The 19,300-nt window shown below is 49.6% G+C and overlaps 2 protein-coding genes across 2 annotated transcripts; both read left to right on the top strand.

Moving 5' to 3' along the window:
- The first annotated feature begins 37 nt into the window (after window positions 1–37).
- LOC117061865 (toll-like receptor 5) lies at window positions 38–3,647 on the top strand. Its single transcript, XM_033174846.1, has 2 exons — window positions 38–115; window positions 1,475–3,647. The coding sequence occupies exons 1-2, from the start codon at window positions 70–72 to the stop codon at window positions 3,400–3,402; spliced, it is 1,974 nt and encodes a 657-aa protein (XP_033030737.1). The 5' UTR covers window positions 38–69; the 3' UTR covers window positions 3,403–3,647.
- Window positions 3,648–7,325: 3,678 nt separating this feature from the next.
- TM7SF2 (transmembrane 7 superfamily member 2) lies at window positions 7,326–18,791 on the top strand. The gene is made up of 11 exons (XM_033174847.1): window positions 7,326–7,396; window positions 9,843–9,972; window positions 12,619–12,815; window positions 13,348–13,402; window positions 13,924–14,118; window positions 14,946–15,049; window positions 15,525–15,644; window positions 16,264–16,432; window positions 16,970–17,050; window positions 17,412–17,534; window positions 18,527–18,791. Exons 2-11 carry the CDS (start codon window positions 9,918–9,920, stop codon window positions 18,685–18,687), a joined length of 1,260 nt encoding a protein of 419 aa, XP_033030738.1. The 5' UTR covers window positions 7,326–7,396; window positions 9,843–9,917; the 3' UTR covers window positions 18,688–18,791.
- Window positions 18,792–19,300: the final 509 nt, after the last annotated feature.

The following is a 19,300-nucleotide window of genomic DNA, read 5'->3' as shown; positions in this document are numbered from 1 at the left end:
ACTGTGCCAACCCATAAGCAGCAGCAGAGAGAGAGAGAGAGAGTCTCATTTTGCACCAGCTTCAACACCATGCTGAAGTTTCACCAAAGTCGCCCACTTTGGAGGGCTCCAAAAGGTGAGTGACACAAGATAAAGTGGGGTTTGAGTCCCTCAATATGACTGGTCCTCTTTCTAGAAAGTCAGTAATTCTCCCCTGCCAGGTGAGTCATCAACCTACAGGTTAGTGAAGAGCTTTAAGATGGAGAAGGCTCATTACTCTGTGGCATATGTAGGATGCAAATGTTTTTTTCACACTGGTGCTGAAAGACCTACATTGACTCCCAGTACATTTCCGAGCACAATTCGAAGTGTTGGTGCTGACCTTTAAAGCCCTAAACGGCCTCGGTCCTGTATACCTGAAGGAGTGTCTCCACCCCCATCGTTCAGCCTGGACACTGAGGTCCAGCTCTGAGGGTCTTCTGGTGGCCTTCTGGCAAGAAATGAAGTTACAGGGAACCAGGCAGAGGGCCTTCTCAGCAGTGGCACCTGCCCTGTGGAACGCACTCCCATCAGATGTCAAACAGATAAACAACTATCTGATTTTTATAAGACATCTGAAGGCAGCAATGGATAAGGACTTTTTAAAGATTTAACATTTTATTATATTTTAATATATGATGGAAGCCACCCAGAGTGGCTAGGGAAATGCAGTCAGATGGGTGGGGTACTATTATTATTATTATTATTATTATTATTATTATTATTATTATTATTATTATTCACAAGGCCAACAGCTTGAACTGCAGACATCAGCAGATGGCCACGACTTATCTCTTTACTGTGTGGAAGGGGGGAACCTTTATTGCAGTTTTATGCACATCAAGAGGGTGTTAAAAGTTGGTTAGTCCTTTTGCTGGTCAGTCCGCCACTCTATTGCTAGGCCCCGTGTTTTGCATGCCCAAAATTATTCAGTGTGGGATATTGTGTAACCAGTTTGGTGCAGTGATTGTTGGGCTAGTGTCTGTGAGTCCAGGGTTCAAATCCCCACTCAGCCATGGAGCTCAGATCTTGGGCCACTTGGGGTGTTGTAGGGAAGAAATGAGAAAGGGGAGAATCATGATTGCTGCCTTGAGCTCCTTAAGAGGAAAGGCAGGATATACCTCAAAATAAATTATAAAATCCTCACATTTCCAGTTAAAAGGTTCTCGGACAAGCAATGCTGGGAGAGGCCTCAGCACAGGAACACCCTGAAGAGCTCTTGCTGCTGCCCATCAAATGAGAGAATATTGGACCACTTTGTGTGTTTGTGGCAGAGGTGGCATTTAAACCTGGGACTATCAGCAGCCAAATCTCTGCCATCTCTCTGATTAGTCAACTGTCAAAGCTTCTTCCTGCCCCATTAAACTTTAGGAAAGTTAGTTTTACAGGGCAAGCTGTGCTAGGAAAATGAACAGGGAACTAACAAATGTCCCCATTCTTTTCTCTTAATTGCCAGCTCCTTTTAGTAGGATCATCTTCTTGCTGGTTTTGGGGTACGCTGTTGACAGCCAGCCCCGCTGCTACCATACCAAAGTGAATTCTCTGCTGGTGGCCAATTGCCAAGCTCAAAGGCACAAGGAAGTCCCTGAAACGGACCGCTCCCTTCAGGTCCTCTTGCTGAACTTCAACTTCTTATCCAACATCTCGGATTCCTCCTTCTCCCAAATGACATCCCTGAGGATGCTGTCTCTTGGCAAGCAACTGGGCGGATCCCTCTATGTCGGAGAAAGGGCGTTTCAGAATGTGCCCAGCGTCAGGATCCTGGATCTTGGCGGCAACAAGAACTTGACCATGCACCCAGCTGCTTTCCACGGCCTTGCCCAGCTTGAGGTATTGCTCTTGGATTTCAATGGTTTTGACGAAGGAGTACTGGAAAGAGGCTATTTCCAGGATTTGGTATCGCTGAAGAGGCTGGATCTTTCCGGAAACCGCATCCGTAGGCTGAGGCCTGATCCGACTTTCCAGGGCCTGAGGAAGCTGAGCGTCCTTCAGCTGAAGCTCAACCGGATTGGGGAGATCTGTGGGGAAGACCTACGGCACCTCAGGGGGCACCATTTGGCCTTACTTGACCTCTCATCCAACCGACTGCTTAATCCCAATGCCTGTACCAACCCTTTCTTCAGCATCGTGCTGGGAACTCTGGACGTCTCTTCGAACTCATGGAACGCAATGGAAGCTCAGAAGTTCTTCACACGACTAAATGGCACTCGAATCCATAACCTCAAGATGCAGCACTCAGCCGCCCTCGGCAGCGGGTTTGGTTTCCATAACCTCAAGGGCATCTCGCCCAGCACCTTTCTTGGCCTCCGTGGCAGCGGAGTTTACTCCTTCGACGTGTCCAATGGCTTCCTCAGGGAATTGGGCCCATCTGTCTTCTCGGGACTCCCAGACCTCAACATCCTGCTGTTGAGATCCAACCAGATTACTGAGATCCAGGATGGGGCCTTCTCTGGGCTGAGCCAATTACGTCTTCTCGACCTGTCCCACAATCTGCTTGGGGAGCTGTACACAAAAGCCCTGCAACCCCTGAGGTCATCCCCACTCCAGCACCTCATCCTGAAATCCAACCACCTTGGGATTGTTCAACACGATGCTCTGGTGGGGCTGAACTCCTTGCAAACCCTTGACCTCCGGGACAATGCTCTCGTGAGGGTCCCGGCGGGGAAACTCCCATCCCTTCTGCGCCTGATGCTGGGGCAAAACAGGATTGGGGATGCCTGGGGTCTTGAACGTCTTAGTAGCAACCTGACCCACCTTGACTTCTCCTCCAACCGCCTGAGTGACTTAGGGAGTCTCTGGGGTCAACTAGGGAAAAACCCCACCTTGCGTTTCCTGAATCTCTCAGGCAATCAGCTGGCAAAGTGTTTCAGGGCTGAAAGAGGCCCCAGGGAGCTCAGAGAACTAGATATTTCCCATAACGACCTGGGAGACATCTGGAAAACAGAGAAGTGTGTGGACATCTTCCAGCATTTGGAGAAGCTTAGAGTCCTGAATCTCAGCTCCAATGGCCTTCGGGCCCTGCCTGAGGGACTTTTCCAGGGTCTGGTGTCTCTCCAGACTCTGAATCTCTCTGCCAACCTCCTGCCCATGATTCCTGAGGAGGCGTTCCTCGGCTTGAAATCCTTGCGCAGCCTTAGCCTCCATGGGAACCCCATAGTGACCCTCTCCCACTCTACATTTGAGCCGCTGATACAGCTGCAGTCATTGGACCTGAGCGAGTTGTCTTTGCTGTGCGACTGTGGGCTTTCTGATTTCCAGAGTCTGATGCAGGACAAAGACTCGAGGCTGAGTGGAGCTGTGGCCAATCTCCTGTGCATTCAGACCAGCCCTGATTTCCTGCATCTCTCCTTGTCCTGGTTCCTCCAGAGCAAGTGTGCCCAATAACATGTTACGGCCCAATCTGGGGATTGGGATGGAGAACAAAATTTTATCCCACAGGATCCGGGATGCCATCACGCTGCACAGCAGTGCCAAAATCTGTGTTCCAGTTATCAAAAAAATGCCTCATTGTTGTACTTTTCGCATGCGTGGGAACATCCATTCGGTAGGCCCATAATCTCTGTGTATTCAAGTAGCAAAGGCCAAATTGCTGACGTTTCGTAACTCACACCCCCAAGCTGGCTTTTTTTTTTTTGCTTCTGGCCTGTGTAAGCAAAAACGATCCAAACACACACACACACACACACACACACACACACACAGGCAAATGCTGTGTGATTGCAGACCCTTCAAATATCTCTATTTTCCAGGAACAGTCCTGGAAGTGAGTACCTCCTACTCCCTGCTGTCAAAACTGCCTGTTTCAATTCCCTCTCCCGTTGGTTCCTAAGCCCTAAACTACTTAGGTCCAAAGTATGTGAGAGACTTCCCCCTTTCCTAGAGATCCTACCTATCAGTTCTTGGTAGTTCCCCCACCCTCAGTAGTTTGGGGTGTGGGTGTGTGATGATTAAAATGCATTTTGTATCTTCAAACTTGGTTTTAGTAAGTTGATAACCCTAATAAAAAGAAGCTCTAGAGCCAACTTGTGGATTTGGCAACCTAGCAAGTTAATTAATCTATTTATTTATTTATTTAGTTTATTTACCTATTAAATTTATATACCGCCCTTCATCTGAGGATCACAGGGTATATAAACACAAAAATACATAACATAGTAAGTAAGGTTTGAGCAAGGTTTTTTTTTTGTTTTTTTTAAAAAAGAGGTGTGTACATTTAATGAAATAAACAACGTTGGTTAGAGATACTTATGCTTATGGTGCATTTCAGACATAATGTTTTTCAAAACATCTCTCCTTTCATTATCAGTAAAACTGTGTCCTTAATCAGGTTAGATTGATCATTAGCTTTGCCGAGTAATTCAGCCTCGAAACCAATCCAAGGTGACCTGGCAACCTGAACAGAACAGTTAACGTGTGTGTGTGTGTGTGTGTGTGTGTGTGTGTGTTTGCGAGTGATCGGGTTTTGCCTGCAGAGGACTAAGAAGCGAAGAACTTGAAGCATGGTTGGCCCTAACTTTCAACCTACGCAAACGGAAGTCCCCGCGCATGTGAAAAGGACAAATATTGAGGCAATCATTGATTATTTGGGCAAAGGGAAAATGCCCGCTTTCGCAGCCCAGCACTATTTTCTACATCGGGGGGGGGGGAGGAATTTCCTTTGACACGTGTCTATAAAGGCAGTTCTGTTTCAGTGCCAACACCAGGAATGCAAATTGGGGCAGAGAAGACCAAGTGGGAGAAGCCAACTGGGGGAAAATGTGAAGTAAGGATTATAATTCAGAGAAGACTTAAACAGCAGAATTCTGAAGAGTCAACACGTATCTGAAGGCCTCACTTCCCCCCTATTTTTGCTTGTTACAGAACCCTTTGTAATAAACAAAATCTGCTCTTATTCCCATATGGGGTACACAAGGGCCCTTGTAGAGTCCTTTGCAGGTTCTCCATCGGTAGGAGTAAATAACAGAGGCCAACCAGAGAAGATTGAGAAGCAAAGCAGCTACTAAGCTTGATCTTTATTAAGGCTGTTGCAACAGGGTGTTTGCCCCACACACAGGAGAGCAGGTAAGGACCTAGAACAAAGGAGCGCCTGCCCTTATATAGACATTTAAAACAAAATCGAAAATTCTTTCCAGTAGCACCTTAGAGACCAACTGAGTTTGTTCCTGGTATAGACATTTAAGTTTCCCACCCTGGAGTCCAAGACCACCCCCAGAAACCCCATACATGTATCACAAAAAGGGTGTATCCCAGGACCACCTCCCAGATACATCATACCTACATCACAGAAAAAGGCGGTCTCCAACTGAAATCTGCCTGCCAGTTTACCTGATAATGCCTTCTCTGATTGCCCTTCCAGGTATGTCTGGCCATTCCTTTGAAATGGTAATCACTTTAATTCCGGAGACAATGGGAAAGTTCCCTCACCCCCCCTTCCTTCCTTGCAGAGAAACATTTTGTCAGTTTGGGAATGAGAAATGGCTTCAGGGCTATTTCCCTGTGCTGCTTCACACATGTGGCCCATACACTTGTATATGTGTCTGCTTTGTACATCGATGAACAGTTATTATATATATATATAAGACCTTAATTTGTTTATTTCACCTTACTCAGGTTCCTTGGTGTGTGAACTCTTGAGTGTGTATGAATTTACACTGGAAGGATTTACTGGAAGGATTTATTTTATTTTTTATTTTGTTTGGACTATGGCAGACCAACACGGCTACCTACCTGTAACTGGAACTATGAATTTAGGGTTTGTGTGCTGCTAGGTAGGGAAATAAGCTTCATTCCAGCTTCTCTCTCCCTTTTTCCCAGAGTCATTCTCCACAAGGGAGAAAACACCTCACTGTTTCAATATTTTGGTAGGTAATAAAGTCTTGAACTTTCATTTTTGGTCTGGATTTCCCCCCATACATTCCCTTGCAAAGGAAGACCCCCCCCCCAGGTTGAGGTTGAGGTTGAGTTGTTCATCTTTGTCTCCTTGCATTCCCTTTGCAAAGCAAAAGTTCTTGTGTGTCTCAGGCCTGATCAACTTGACACACACAGCACCCTCTCAACAAACTCGCTGTACTGAGAATAATGGACACATGGTCTATGTGGTTCCAGTTACAGGTGGGTAGCCGTGTTGGTCTGCCATAGTCGAAACAAAATAGGAAATTCTGAAGAAGTGTGCATGCACACGAAAGCTCATACCAAGAACAAACTCAGTTGGTCTCTAAGGTGCTACTGCAAAGAATTTCCTATTTTGTATGGTCTATGTGGGTCTTCCATAAAGAACTCCTAAAAATTTCTCCTTGCAGCTACTTTGAATGGAGATTGCCTTGCGATGGCACACTGCCTTGGGCTTGATTGCAGAAGCTTGGTAATCACGGATATGGTCTATATCCCTATACGAAAAACCGACTTGCCAAATCTGAGCAGCCAAAGGGAAAACAAACCCACGCCTTTTCTATAACACATGCCATTCACACACCATTTGAATGGCAATGCACATCAAATGGGGGAAGGGGTGGTCCCCTCAATTATTATTATTATTATTATTATTATTATTGGGGGGGGGCGAAGGGACCTCAGCTACAAGGAGTTGGGGCCTTTGAGGCCAGCCAAGGAGATACCGGTAATACGATGGTTATGCTGCAGCGCCCCCAGGTGGACAAACAGCCACAGCCACCATCACATCAATGTGGATGAGCTGGTTTTGCAGAAAGCAGGTGCTGCTGAGATGCGAGACTCCAAGCAGCGCCTTAATTAAAAGGCCACTTACAATAGAAGAGCCGACTCATGCATACTGCCTCGCATAAAAAAGGTGTGACGTAAATAAGTAAAATTCCTGTGGCTCAACGGAGACTTGAAGGCAGCATATTTTTTTTCATTTTAGAAGCAAAAGGCTAGCCTCCAGATTAAAAAGCCATCTCGACGCGTCCTGGTGTTTATTTCTCCACTGATCTCCAATGTATTAGAGCAGGAGGCGTTTTGCACTCTGCGTATGCTCAGGCACTCTCTTTTCCTTCTCATTAGCGCATTCTTCCACCACCAAGGGAACTCAGGGCGGCGAAAGCGGAGGCCTGGGACACCACCGTCCCCGTCCCCCCTTCTGTCCTCTCCCCTTTTCACCACCACGATTTCATTTCTTTCCTGCGGGCACCTGGATGGCACGAACGGGGCTGGACGGGACGGGATGAGCGGCGAGGCGGGCCCGCCTCCTGTCGCCTGATAGGCTCCGCGCCCTCCTCCTCCGGGGCGCGATTGGCTGCTCCGGGATAGGGACAGGATGGGCAGAGGGTGGCGCCGCTGATGCCGGGCTGATGCGGGCGGACAGGTGGCCGGGCCCGGGACAGACAGGTGAGCGCCTCCCGCCTCCAGGTGCCGCCGCCTCCAGGTAAGCCTTCCTCCGGTGTGTCCCCTCTCCCATGCCAGAGGATGCCGCCGCTGTTGCTGGCGGGATCTGGAGGGCCGGTGGGTGGGGCAGACATGATCGGGTCCCTCTCGGGGTGCACCCAAGCCACGCAGGGGATTGTGATCCCTCGCCCCCGCGGGGGAGGGTGGCTTTAGGGACCTTCCCGAAAGGCCCAGCCCAACCTGAGATTGGCATCCTCGCCAGCAACGCTTCCGCCGTGCTGGGAAAGGCCCCCGTCTGGAAGTGCCGTCGGTGGATGCGGAGCTTAGGCGCAGCAAGGTCCGGCGGAGAATGAGGCAACGCAGCTGCCTTCCTTCCTATCTAAAGACGCCTTTTCTACAGAAACATGAGGACTGGAAACTTGCTCCTTTCTTTTAGGGGAAAGGTGGCGGTAGCTCAAATGGGAGGGCGCATGTTTTGCTCGGAAAAGATCCCCCGCCCCCGCCCCCGCCCCGGCCAGGTTCAATCTCTCTTTCTCATTCACACACATTTCTCTATGTAATGTTGAGGTTGGCTGCTGGGCAGGCAAGATCCAGTATGGCAGCTTCCTATAAGGGTTGGATCCTGCATCCAGCCCTGCAAGGCACCTGACATCTCCCTGTTTTCAAATGTATTGAGATCAGCAGCAGAACTGTCCTCGTCAGAAGCGCCACAAATTCAGACTCCCAAAGTACCTTGAATTACCGTACCTCATAATGTTGTTGTTCTCAGTCTGTTTCAGGAGTGTGTGCCTTTTTTTGGGGGGGGGGTGAAGTCAAGCTGTTGGAAGGGTATGGTGCCTGCTGTGTCTGTATTTGGGGTGCAGACACTTTGGGGTGATGCAAATGGCACAGATTTCAAGCATGCACCTTGTCACGTGGTTTAATAGTTATTGAAGATACACAAAAAAGCCATGTTTTTCAAAATGCATGCAAAAGCCATGTATTTCAAAGGTTGGCAGTTCTCTCGCTTATGAGGACAAATGTGCCACAGGCTGTTGGATCCGGAAGATTCTTTGTTTGAGGGTTGCTTTCTCTGCTGGAGACAGGGAACTGGGCTGAGAATTTGAGACAGAGACAACAAAGCAGTTAGCAGGTTCTTAATGCTAAATTACAAAACTGACAGGACTCCAAAGGAGAGGAGGAGAAGAAAGGGCGATTCCTTTTGGAAGCAGCAAATCAACCAACAATTTCACAGGGACGAGGGCTCAGTTGAGAACCAGTGTGTTGAAAGGCATTTAAAGACATCCCAACTAAACCTGGAAATTGTAACTTGTTAAGGGTGCTGGGAATTGTAGTTCTGCGAGGGGCAAACTGCAGTTTCCAGGATCCTTGGGCAGAGATGCTTTAAATTATGCTTTAAATGTGTGGTGTGTTGGCAAACCTAGACCACGAATGCCTAAATTCAAATCCTTGTTTGGCCATGAAACTCTCTGGGTGACCTTGGGCCAGTCACACACACTCTCTGTGAAGACAAAAATACCACAGTGGTGGACTCCTAGGAGGAAAGGTGAGGAATAGGATGGGTGTGTGATGGGGCTCACATTGTCCCTTGTCTTAACAATGTCCAGATGTGTCTGAAGGGCTTAGTGGTGAGAGAGCAAGCACTCCCAATATGCTCAGAGGCACCTGATCGTAACTTTGAGAGGTGTGCTTTGGTACCAGAAATGGGTGCTGAGGCTCAACCTTGGCAAGCGCCAATTCCAATTTTGTGCAGCAGGAGACTTAAGTGAGGAGTTTGACACACACTTGAGCTCATGACCCCAAGAGGTAGGGTAGGGGTTACACTTTGCACCTGCTGTTTGAAATAATCGCACCCAAAATATTTATCCTGAGTTGCAGATTTTCTGGGAAAGGGGAGGTGGACTTGCCAAGCACTTGTTTTGCATACGAAACATCCTTCTTGGTTATGATGGTTGCCTGGGAAAGAGTCTGGAGAGATGCTGCCAGTCAGTGGAGGCAATACTGAACTCGATGGGACAACAGCCTGATTCTGCCAAAGGCAGCATCCTGTGTTCCTATGAGAGGCATTTCACAGGTGCTCACGAACTAGTAGCACGTTGTATCGACTGGAGGTCTGTTCCAAAGGGTACAAAATGCTGTGCATACCTTACAACAGCCCTGTGAGGTAGACTAGTGGCGGATGTCTAACTGGACAGTCATGGCAGTCCCACAAGCATGCCCTTCCTCTGGAATCCCAGCCTCCAGCTGGCCGGCTTTTGTTGGCTGTGCCCTCCTGGTGATTAATGTCTAAAAAAAGAAGGGGACCTGGGCGGAATTACTCCACGGCCAGGCGGCCTTGCATGTAAGGCACAGTCAGTTAGAAAGAATGTGGCTTCTGTTAACAGGGGATCCAAATCAGCTCGACCATCGAAACACACATGGGGGGGGGGATACTCAGAGGCTTGTCTCAAGGGGCTCCGTTTAGTCTTCATGGATTCTTTCTCTAGGTCTGTGTTCGGTCACTGAAGACCGGGGAAACTTGCAAGAGGAGGTTTCTGGCCCAGGACCTGCTCAAGAGGACAATGGATCGACTGAAGGTTCCCCGCACCAGAGAGCTGGAATTTGGAGGCGTCTTAGGTGAGGGGGGAAGGCTGAGAGCAGGGTGGGTGGGTGGGTGGAGGCAGAAGAATACCAAAATGGTCAAAGGCCTGGAAACAATGCCTTATGAGGAATGGCTTAGGGAGCTGGGTATGTTTAGCCTGGAGAAGAGAAAGTTAAGGGGTGAAATGATAGCCATGTTCAAATATATAAAAGGATGTCATATAGAGGAGGGAGAAAGGTTGTTTTCTGCTGCTCCAGACAAGCAGACACGGGGCAATGGATTCAAACTACAAGAAAGAAGATTCCACCTAAACATTAGGAAGAACTTCCTGACAGTGAGAGCTGTGGAATATGCTACCAAGGAGTGTGGTGGAGTCTCCTTCTTTGGAGGTCTTTAAGCAGAGGCTTGACAGCCATCTGTCAGGAATGCTTTGATGGTGTTTCCTGCTTGGCAGGGGGTTGGACTGGATGGCCCTTGTGGTCTCTTCCAACTCTATGATTCTATGAATACTGTTATAGATTGGGTGCAGGGGCTAAACCTTAGAAATTAATAAAATGGTAGGATTTTTATTATTTGGGGGTGGCAAAGGGAGAAATACAGGCTGCAGAGGAATTCCTGAGCTATCCTATGCCAAACGAACTGGCCAAGCTTAGGGCCATTAAGAAAAAAATATACAGGGTCCTTGAGGGCCATTGTCAATGCAAGAGGACTGTCCTTCTCCCCACCCACCCCCTTGCCTTGAGGTGTGAACGGAGACTGGGGGTTCAGAAGGTTGCCAGGATAACTTGGTGTTGTATGACAAGAAGAAAATAGAATTTTTTAGCAAGGTTCGCTGGGAAGAAGAAGGGGAAAGAAGAAGGAATGGGATCCCTCTTGGGCAGGCTGGCTGAAGGCTGGCTGGGAGAGACGCCAGGGTTGCACTGCTGTGGGGGACAAGCTCCGCTTGAGATGACCATGCTTTAAGATCTGGACTCCCTCCATGCAGACTGAAGGTGTAAATAGGTGAATAAACCATATTTCTTAAAGCTATGACAGTCTCCAAAGGGATCCTGGAACCCCATGGACTCTGCTTTTGTAACAATACCTTTCTCTCATCCCTCCCCAGGCTCCTCTTGTTTTTAAGGAGCAGGTCATACCACCTCCCCCTCTAAATCGGAATAGCACCCCCACTTAAGAGCCTTTGGATGTGCCAAGGCTATCTTGCCTTCTTTCTTGGGTGGCCAAGAGCCAGGGATCCCTGAGAAACCCCCGAGTTCCGAAAATCTTCTGCTGTAGATTGTGATCTATAAGGACGCATTCAGATGCCCCTAAAAGAATCACAAAGCCCTCTCTCTGCTTGTGATTCCTCGCAGTTAGCATTCAGAAGCATTATTGCCTCTGACCATGAGGGCAAAGCAGAGCTCCCTAGTAGCATTGTCAGCCTCCTCCATTAATCTCTCTAGCCCCCTTTTAAAGGTAAAGGTAAAGGGACCCCTGACCATTAGGTCCAGTCGCAGACAACTCTGGGGTTGCGGCGCTCATCTCGCTTTATTGGCCGAGGGAGCCAGCGTAAAGCTTCCAGGTCATGTGGCCAGCATGACTAAGCCGCTTTTGGCGAACCAGAGCAGTGCACGGAAACGCCATTTACCTTCCTGCCAGAGTGGTACCTATTTATCTACTTGCACTTTGAGGTGCTTTCGAACTGCTAGGTTGGCAGGAGCTGGGACCGAACAATGGGAGCTCACCCCGTCGTGGGGATTCGAACCGCCGACCTGCTGATCGGCAAGCCCTAGGCTCTGTGGTTTAACCCACCCGCGTCCCTTTACCCCTTTAGTCCCCTTTCAAAGCCATGCAAATGCATCCAGTGGGGAAGAGTTCCATAGTTTCACCATGTTGTACTGTATAAGGAGGATTCCTGGGCTCTTTTCTCCATTTCTGGAAGAGAGGAAGGAGGTCCAGCGATAAGGGAGGGTAACCAGCTGACTCCAGCCAAGCTGTGTGCCCTTAACAGCAGCTTGGTGGGCTGAAATCAGCAGCTGATTTCACATCAGGAAAGCAAACCTGGCGACTCCTTGCTAATAATGTCTGCACATCAAGCTGCTCCGAAAGAGGCAGGAGCAGGCAGTGCTGATCAAAAGGTGGATGATTTTTGTGGGGTGGGGGGGAGTTGGAAGCTAGGACATCCCTCCACCCATTTTGTCATTGTGATTAGGAGAGGAAGGATGAAGCAGACGGAATTCTTGGGTCCCATTCTTGGATGATGAAGGATGCATGAACCTGCCCTGGTCTATTGGGAATTGTAGTTTTGCAGGCTGCTGAAAATTGCCTCTTAGGTTGACTAGGAGAGCTACAGGTCTGTTATTAAAACATTTAAATCGAAGGTGTAGCTGTGTTTTACAGGGAGGTGCCTACAGGGTCTCTCCACCTGTTCCCAAGGAGGTAGTGAGGAGAGTACTAGGTCTCCATCAGAAATTCAACTGGTAAAGCTTTTTGCCATCATTGCCTCTGCACATCAGGAAAAAAATCCACCTTTTACATTTCTGCCTGCCCTGTTACAAGGATCAAAGGAGAGGTTAGCAATCTTGCAGTCAGGTATAGGAATCCTCTATTAGGGAGGCTTGGGAATGGTGTGGGCAGGGGATGCAGGACTCCTGGGTTCTGTCTCTTCCCCTTTCTGACCGCTCCATCCTTTTTCATCACAGGGGCTGCCCTCCTTATTATCCTGATGCCCACCACTGTCTTCTACCTCCTGCTGACTTGCAGAATGGAGCAGGCCAGCCTGTTGAACATCCCCCATCCTTTGCCCACCCTCCGCTCCCTGTGGGACCCCCGGGACTTTGCCCTGGTCTTGGCCTGGGTTGGATTGCAAGCTCTCTTATACATGCTCCCGATGGGGAAGGTAAGGAGACCTCCACACTCTCAAGGGATTTTCCCTGGCTTCTGCCACGGACTCCTCCTTGCCTGCGCTGCAGTAAGGTTCTGCAGCCTGGCCTCAGTTTTCCTCATCTGCTCAATGGGGAGAAAGGCTAGCTGCTCCTACTAGTAAAATGGCAGAAATTGGGAATTGGCATGAGAAAACAGTGGCTGCCCTTGGCTACAGAGGGACCCTTGAGTCGTGGGGAAAGGCCAAAGCAGCCCTCTGTCTTTTTATTTTCACAAAGCGCGTTTTGAGCATTCCTCTCCCACCAGAGAGGCTTCCCCCTGGCTCCATATAAAGCAGAGTTTCCCAAACGTGGGTCTCTAGCTGTTGTCGGACTACAACTCCCATCATCCCTAGCTGGCAGGACTAGTGGCCAGGGATGCTGGGAATTGTAGTCTTAACAACAGCTGGAGACCCAAGTTTGGGAAACCCTGATATAAAGAACTCACCCTGCTTTCCTGGCAACAAAGACCCCACCACCACTTTCTGCATCTGTACGTGTCTTCAACAGCTTACAGAAGGGACCCCCCTGCGAGACAAGACCCGGCTCCAGTACCGGATTAATGGTAGGTACCCACCACCCTTGGGAAAGGTCCCCCAGAGGTGAGACGGCCGCCAGGGGTGCTGCTGGTGGCTCTCAGCAGTTGGGAGGGATGTGGTGCTGAGTGGCCTTTCAGCATATCCCAGTGTTTCAAGACCGAGAACATTTTATTAAACGCCACCTCGTGATGCTCCCCATGTTTAACCATATCAGTAAAATGGTACCTCAGGTTAAGAACTTAATTCGTTCTGGAGGTCCGTTCTTAACCTGAAACTGTTCTTTACCTGAAGCACCACTTTAGCTAATGGGGCCTCCTGCTGCCGCTGTGCCACCAGACCACAATTTCTGTTCTTATCCTGAAGCAAAGTTCTTAACCTGAGGCGCTATTTCTGGGTTAGCGGAGTCTGTAACCTGAAGCGTATGTAACCCGAGGTACCACTGTATCAGCTTAGGAAAGCAGGGGGGGAGGAAGAGGGATGATAAATTGATGTCTGGTCGTTGTTTGTTTGCTTTGCCCTCTTTCTCCCCCTGCCCCACATTTCTCAGGTTGTCATGCCATGGTGGTCACAGCGCTGGTGGTTGGAGCCGGCCTGGCTGCGGGACTGCGCCTCAGCTACATCCACGACCATTTCCTGCAGTTGGCCTTCTCTGCGTCCCTCGTTGCCTTCGGACTCAGCGCCCTCCTGTACCTCAAGGCCTTGCTTGCCCCAGAGGCGGCCCTGGCCCCAGGCGGGAACTCAGGTGAGGTGCGAAACATGACACAGGGCTCCTTCTGAGCTCCTTTGCCAGCTCCACCCCGGCAGGGACTAGCGACTTGACGGGCATGGCCAAAGCCCATCAAATGTCCCGTGTCTGGTGCAAGCTGGTAATGGGGTGGCAGGAAAGAAAAGGAGGGGGGGAAGACTGAAGCTGTTTTCTCCTCACGTGAATTGGCTGGCAAAATCGGATAAGGACCGTCTCCCGGGGATGATACATCATTTAGCAAAAATAACAGAGAGGCCTGCAGTACTTTTAAGGCTCATTCATTTCTATAGGCAGGAGTTTTTGCAGAAAAGCGTACACCACATATGTAGCATTATTTTTGCTGATATTATTATTATACGGCAACGGTATAAAAATTGCTACGTGTAAAAATGATAAAAATAACCAGGGGACGCAAATTGTTATTCCCAGTTGGCGATTATCTCTTTGTACATGTAATTTGCATCATTATTAACACATGGGAAAATGCAAATAGGCTGGAATGGTCTTTGGGAATGCATAGGGCCTAAGATTACCCAGGGAGCTTCATGGCTGAGTGGGGATTTGAACCCTTGTCTCTCAGGTCCTAGTCCATCACTCTAACCCCTACCCCACATGGGCTCTCTTGCGTTGAGAGGTGATCAGCTGCTGAGCATTCTGGGAGGCTGTGCGTTCTTCCTCTGGTTTCTGAGCATATATGCTGAAAATGTGGGTGCAACTTTCTGGCTTCATGGGGGTGCAGCTGCCTAGAGGGGTGTGTCAGGACCACCTCCCCAAAGTGATTTTGACGGCGATTTCTCCTGCTTGCCTCTTCCCCCATCCCACAGGAAACCCCGTTTACGACTTCTTCATGGGGCACGAATTGAACCCACGGATCGATACCTTCGACCTGAAGTTCTTCTGTGAGCTGCGCCCGGGTCTCCTTGGATGGGTAGGCATCCCTGCGCTGGTAGCAGAAGGCAGGGTTGGGGAGTGACCCCTTTGTGTTGGTGTGGCAGTGCCAAGGAGCACCCCCCCCCCGCAATACTGGGGGGTCCGGATTGCTGGGGATCAGGCAGCCGACACAACTGGGATCCAGTATGGTGTTGTGGTTGGAGCGCTGGGTGAGGACTGTGGAGATGAAGGTTCAAATCAGCCCGTAGAGCAGGTGTGGATCTGGCAGCAACCTCCCCTAACTGGATGGCCTTCAGATTGTCTTTCAGGGCCATGCTCTCGCAGGAGCCAAAATGGGACACCCCAGGAGCCAATCGGAAGCCAGAACAGCTTCTGTAAATCTGGGGTGTCCTGCTTAAAACGGGACAGTTGAGGGGTGTGCCACAAGCTGTAGCTTTTGCTGCTACTAATGGCGATGAGGATAATACTGCTTTCCCCCCTCTGCTACTCGCTGCTTGCCTGCTCTCTCGTAGGCCCTGATTAACATGGCCATGTTGGTGAAGGAGACGGAGCTAAGAGGAAGCCCTTCCTTGGCGATGATCCTCGTTAATGGCTTCCAGCTTCTCTACGTGGTGGATGCCTTATGGCACGAGGCAAGTCTGGCAGACGGTGGGATTTGAAATGGCCGGCCGGCCGGCCTGAGTTTTTCAGGGAGCCTTAATTCCTCGGTTTGTGCCACGGAGATGTGTCACAGGAACTGCCAGGCAGGGCTGAGTTTACATATGACACCTGTGTATGGTTGTTGTTGTTGTTTGGTGATTTCCTGCACTTCCTTCCATAAGGACTAGAAACTTGCTTTTGTCTTTTAAAAAAAGAAACAGGAGCAAAAGCAGGGATTTCCAAACTGCTCCCCTTCCCTAGTGCCTCCTAGGGGCTCAATAAACCTTCTTTTGCCTGTTTGGCTGTAAACAACACAAAAAGAGAAACTGTCAAAATGTGTGCCTGTTGGGCTGTTTTCATCTTAGTGGGCCTCGATTCTGCTCATGTTTCTCCTTCTGAATTTGGGGTGCGCCCCTGGGGGAGAGGAAGGCTTACCTTTCCTCCCTAGTACATGCTTCCTCAAATCACCTGAACCTGTTTGCTCTGTAGACACTTCTCTGAAATGCACCCTCTCCCCAGTGTGTGGCTCGCAGTGGGTTTGTTTAGTGGGGACTGAGAGCTGGTGGATTTTCCTGGGCCAGATGAAAAAAAGGCTTTTCTTCCTTCCCAAAGGAGGCTGTTCTCACCACGATGGACATCGTCCATGACGGTTTTGGCTTCATGTTGGCTTTTGGGGACTTGACGTGGGTGCCCTTTTTGTACACCCTCCAGTCGTATTTCCTCGTCACCCACCCACAGAAGCTGAGCCTGCCCATGGCTGGGGGCATCACCCTGCTAAACGGTGAGTTGGGAGGCAAACAGGGCCTCTGAGCATGCACAGAATACGTTTTCTTCCCTGCCAAGCTTCAGCAACTTTCTTTTCCCGGCAGGGGTCTAATAACGTAACCAACTTGCTGTTAACTAAGCTTCCAGAATGGGAAGGGATATAAAGCTGTAATCAATTGATAGTAAACAGTGGGGACTTTGTACATTTACAAAACAAAAAGTCAATATTAAAAATTTCCACTGTGTCAAAGATAGGCAGCCCCTCTTTGCCGAGTGCCCCTACCCAGTGCCAAAGCCGCGGTGTGGATGATGCCTGCTACCCAGAAACAATTATTTCCTGAGTTTGGGAGGGCCAAGGGAGAGGCTGTGCATAGAGTGCTAAAGAAAAGCAAAATGAATGTGGCCTGAACAATATCTATGCAAATGTGCATGTGTTAATTTTTTTTTTCTTCATAGCTCTGCTCCTTCCACCCACTCTTTCTCTCTAGCTTGCTCTGCCCATTCATGCCAGCCCGTTCTCACTCTCCCCTCGCCCCCTTTCTCAACCCTGCAGGCCTGGGCTACTCCATTTTCCGTGGCGCCAACTCCCAGAAGAATGCCTTTCGCCGGAATCCTGCCGACCCCAAAGTTGCTGGTTTGTCCTCCTTTGTATCTTGTGGCCTGTTTGGACCCTGCTGGGAGACACACAAGCTGTGCCCTGCACCTTTGTAACCTTTGGCCTCTAATGTTCCTTTTCTTAAAATGCATAGGCTCCCTTGGGCATGTGCCTCAGAAAAGCACCTGCATTTAAAATCCAAATGCCATTGCTTCTGAAGAGAAGTGGGCGCATGGGTGTCGTCTTTTGCCTGTGGAAGGGAGCTGGAATATTGGGCTTTGTATTCCTCCCTGTTGCGAAAGCGGAGCTTGGCTGGCCTCCTGCTTTTGGAGGACCTGCATGCCTTGTGAAACTCTCCCAACCCCTTTGATCTCACAAGAGAAATGTTGCTTCCTTGCAGGACTGCGAACCATCCCCACGGCCACAGGACGGCGCCTGCTGGTGTCCGGCTGGTGGGGGTTTGTGCGGCACCCCAACTACTTGGGAGACCTCATCATGGCTTTTGCGTGGTCCTTGCCCTGCGGTAAGTGGGAGCCTCTCTCCCCCTCCGTCAATATCCAGACCACACTCTGTAGGAAGAGAATCTCAGTGCCCGGCCCACTCACCAGGGTCACACAACACCATTACCGGCAATTACATGACCTTACACATAGTGTGTGTCAAGCTGCCAAAGGCACAGAAAGGAGAACAAGGAGACAGCATCCCCTCAGGTAGACAGAGCTGCTGTGATTCCTTAAAGAAAAAGACAACCATCCTATACATGTCATCGCAAATTCTGAGGGGGCAGAGTTAAGCAGTGCCCGTTTTTCTGATGTCCATGACTCTCATGGCCTTTGAGTAACCGCTGGGAGGCTCTCAAAATCCTCACTTTGGAGAGAAACAAGCAAAACACATAGAAAATTAAATATACCCCATATAATTTCATATTATGCCCTGCAAAATCCCGGTAAGAGCTTTCCCATCACCTTCCAGCCTTTCAAGCCTTAAACCAGGGAGTGGGAGCCTGCAGGTGGGCTCCCACATCCTCATCCCTGACCACTGGCCATGCTGGCTGCTGCCGGGGCTGATGGGAGTTGTAGTCCAGCGGTGTCTGGGGGAGACACCCCTGCACTGGCCCCCCCTTCCTCGCAGTAACCCACCAGGCAAAGAATGGCATTTCATTTGAAACACTAGATGTATGTTACACAGGAGTTAAAGGTAAAACATTAAGATCCACATTACAGCAATACCTCCTTTAGGCCAACCTAAATGTTACAAAATAGTTTGGAAGCTTTCAGGGTTTCCCCGCCCCCCAAACTCATCTGGCTGGATCTTAAAAGCTGGGGTGAGGGAGAGAGAGAAAAGGCTGCTGGTGCCGAGAGACCCCTTTTCTTTCTCTCTTCCCCACCCCTAAATGGGATTCTCTGTGCCTCCTTGCACTGAAATCTGAAGTGGTTCCTGTGTGTCCCAATAGCCAAAAGAGGGTCTCCGCTGCCTCCTCCCCAATGGCCTCCTCATTCTGTTTCCTTTCCTCAGGCCTGACCCACATCCTGCCTTACTTCTATGTCCTCTACTTCACCTTGCTTCTGATTCACCGGGAAGCCCGGGACGAGCACCAGTGCCTGAGGAAGTATGGCCTCGCCTGGCAGGAGTATTGCCGCCGCGTCCCTTACCGGATCTTCCCCTACCTCTACTGAGCCATCGCTTGACAACTCGGCTCTCGCCCTGGTCACCACAACGGAAATCCAGCCTTTCTGGCTGCCTGGAGAAGCCCATGCCCAAACAGGCTCAACCAAGGAGAGGAGTGGGTGCAGGGGTCGTCACTGTGGGGTCACAACCACCCTCCCCACCTCCGGGAGCTGTGGGAAGGGGGGCTCCTCAGCCTGCTGCAGCTTCGGTTCCAAGACCCACTGAGGGCAACACGGCCTGCTTCTTTCAGGAAACGAGAGGCTCTCTTGCTTCCTATCTATTGCCCATCGGGACATTTCAATCTAGAAATCGCCTTTTGATTTGCACAAATTTAACCCGCAAAGATCATGTGAGCAAACTCTGTGTTGCTGGTTTTTGTGGTTTAAAAAAAAAAATCCTTATTCTGTGCAGACAGCAAGAGCCCAGATTACAAGACTGGAATTACTGTGTCAATCTTCACATATTTATTCTGTTTCTGCAATGCAGCAGAGCACTGAGCTACATCAAAGACATTTGGCAAGCTGCAACCAACTGGAAGTGCTGCTCTGCCCTTTCTCTGGCCACTGAGATTCCACCGCAATTCATTTTGCAGCTGTAAGGACCAGAAGCATTTCCAGTTAA

The sequence above is a fragment of the Lacerta agilis genome, chromosome 17 (assembly GCF_009819535.1).
Source record: "Lacerta agilis isolate rLacAgi1 chromosome 17, rLacAgi1.pri, whole genome shotgun sequence".
In the NCBI taxonomy this organism is placed as follows: domain Eukaryota; kingdom Metazoa; phylum Chordata; class Lepidosauria; order Squamata; family Lacertidae; genus Lacerta; species Lacerta agilis.
The sequence above is the reverse complement of the archived record's forward strand: the minus strand, read 5'-3'. Positions and strand labels throughout refer to the sequence as shown.